This window comes from Microtus ochrogaster, chromosome 19 (assembly GCF_000317375.1).
Source record: "Microtus ochrogaster isolate Prairie Vole_2 chromosome 19, MicOch1.0, whole genome shotgun sequence".
Classification (NCBI taxonomy): Eukaryota; Metazoa; Chordata; class Mammalia; order Rodentia; family Cricetidae; genus Microtus; species Microtus ochrogaster.
In genome coordinates, this window is record NC_022021.1 from 49,768,087 (window position 1) to 49,770,611 (window position 2,525).

General features: G+C 49.7%; 1 protein-coding gene across 1 annotated transcript in view; it reads right to left on the reverse strand.

The window, feature by feature from the left end:
- Positions 1–954: 954 nt before the first annotated feature.
- Positions 955–2,525, reverse strand: part of Adamts16 (ADAM metallopeptidase with thrombospondin type 1 motif 16) — a 96,273-nt gene continuing 94,702 nt past the window's right edge. The window contains exon 23 of the mRNA XM_005356699.3: positions 955–2,094. Coding sequence (XP_005356756.1) covers positions 1,979–2,094 — 116 coding nt within the window. The 3' untranslated portion in view covers positions 955–1,978. The remainder of the gene's footprint in view (positions 2,095–2,525) is intronic.

The following is a 2,525-nucleotide window of genomic DNA, read 5'->3' on the forward strand; positions in this document are numbered from 1 at the left end:
AAGTGGGCCAGTCATGAGGAGCTGATATTCTTACAGTGGGCTGGTTGGTGAGTCCCTGTGGGAAGGGATCTGCCTCAGTCATGGGAACAGCAATGACTTCCCATGGGCCCCTCTTAGGGCTGGATATCTCTGAACCAGAGGGAGTGCTGTGGTGGTTATTCTGACTGGCCAGGGCATATGATGGTCAAATAAATGCCAGACAACACGCTCTGTCAAAGTGTTTTCTAGACGTGATTAACATTTCATTATTAGCCTTAAAAGAAAGATTCTCCAACATGTGAGTGAACCTTAGCAGATCAGCCTAGGGGACCTACAGAAAAGCCAGAGGTTCCGCTAGAAGAGGCTGGGCCAACACTGAAACTATAGCTTGGTTGGTAGAGGATGTGCTTCACACCAATGAAACTATGGTTCCATTCCTGGTCCCACACTTTGATATCCCAGTACTTGAGGCGTGGAGGCAAGGGGGTGGCCAGAAGTTCATGGTCATCTTTGGCTAGACAGAGGATTAAAAGGCAGCTGAAATGGAAGTCACACCCAAGTTTGCAGCCTGATGTCCTTTGGGATTCACACTCAAAATGTCCACTACTTTGTTTCAGACTGCAGGGGTCCAGTGCAGACCTCAAGGGGACTGAGCTCTGTAATCAGTGGCCAGTTGCTTGAATGACCTCTCTTCTCTCTGCCGCCTGTGGGCTCTGCTTCTCAGCACAGCCTCACATAGAGCCAGTAGGGCCTGCTGCACAGATGCTCTACACGGCCTTGTCACCTGTCGCTGCCCATCTCTCCTGCAGCTCTATCTTCCCCTCCACAACGGGAGTAGAAAATGACCCATGTGTTCTAAAACTCTCTTAGACATTGGTATCCTCTTCCAGCCCTTCCCCTCGGAAGCAAACCTCGTGACAAACCATGATGCGATTTCAAAGCACACTGTACGATATAAAATTTATTATAAAATTTCAGCAAATATAAATATCTAGTCGCCTATTTGGAAGGCCTAGGTGGGGAGATCAGAAATAAGCACCAATAATGACAGAGAGGTACAGGGGTAGGTTGGAGGGTTGCCATGAGTCCTTCCATGGCCTCTGCTCTCAGTTCAGAAGCAAACTTACAGAATGGTTAAAACCACTCAACACACAAACCACAGCCTGGGGCTTAATACTAACAGCATATCAGTGACTTGGCTGGCATCGGTTAATGGAGACTCTGATGTTCCAGGGACGCCTATATTCTCATGTAACCCACGCTTCTGATTCCTCCTTTAAAACAGAACAGCACCGAGAAATGGGTTGAAACAGTAACTCACTGTAAATAACCAAGAAAGAAAACAAAATATCAAAGTTGCTCCTCCAGGGCAAGGTCTGGAAGTACAGAAAGCACCTTAGTGGGGATTTTGTTCTCCCATTTCCAAGTATGCAAAGTCCTAAGTCAGAGGCCCCAGCAGGTACCTGCTCTAGGGGCCACTGGGGTAGGAGAGAGCTATCTCACACCTGCCCCTCGGTGTCCACAAGCCTCTCACGATGACAGTGGAGCCCCCGAGGTTGGAGGGAGGCCAGTGTGCTGGATGGCAGATGCTCTGAACCCTTTCCTGATTCTTATACACTTCTCTTTTTGGAAATACATCCAGCATTTGCTGTTAGTGCTGCCTGTCTTTGGCATTTGGTTTGGCTGAATGCCAACATGGGGAACGGCTGCTTCCTGCACACCATAGCACAGGCCCCTCCTGTCCATATGCAGGAGGTCACTCAGCGGGACCCCACTTTCTCACCTAACAGAAGATCAGAACATGCCCTTTGTGAGTGCAAGTATGTGCTCCCATACGCAGAAACACACTGATGCACCCTGGGTCAGAAGCCCAACAATCCGTCTCCTTCCAGCTCCTGTCTTCCTGGATGCATCCCAATGCACACTGCACAGCTGTTTGGTCTGGCCTCGCTCTGCCGCTCTCAGGGGGCATCTTCTTGCTTCCGGGACCAGTCCTAGCTCACAGGTTGGATCTGGAGCAGGTGTTGCAGCACTGCTTGCTGTAGAACCTGTGGCTGCACATGCCGTGGTGAGGTACTAGGTAACACCAGTGGAAGAGATCTTGGCAGAAGGTGTCTAGAAACGAGAACACTGTGTATTAGCCTGAGGCTCCTATGGGCAGTGGTGGACTCTTCCAGCCGTCTCTGGTACACAGAGAAAAGTGAGTTTGTTATGGCCAAGGAGGAGCTCCCCTCCAGACCAGTTGTTGTTGGAGTATGAAATATCCCCTACAGATTGTTTGGGCTAAACTCTTGGTCCCCAGTTGGTGGTGATGTTATGGAAGGCTGTGGAACCTTAGGAAGTTGAAAAGGGTGCTGTAAGGGGTGGGTCTTAAAGTTGTATAGTCTGACCCTCACTTCCTTTCCCTTTGCTGCTGTCTGACTATGGATGGATACAATGTGGCAAGCTCATACTCCTGCCACCATTTCCCTGATCCCTGCTGGATACAATGTTATCAAGCTGCTCACACTCCTGCCACCATTTCCCTGATCCCTGCTGGATACAAT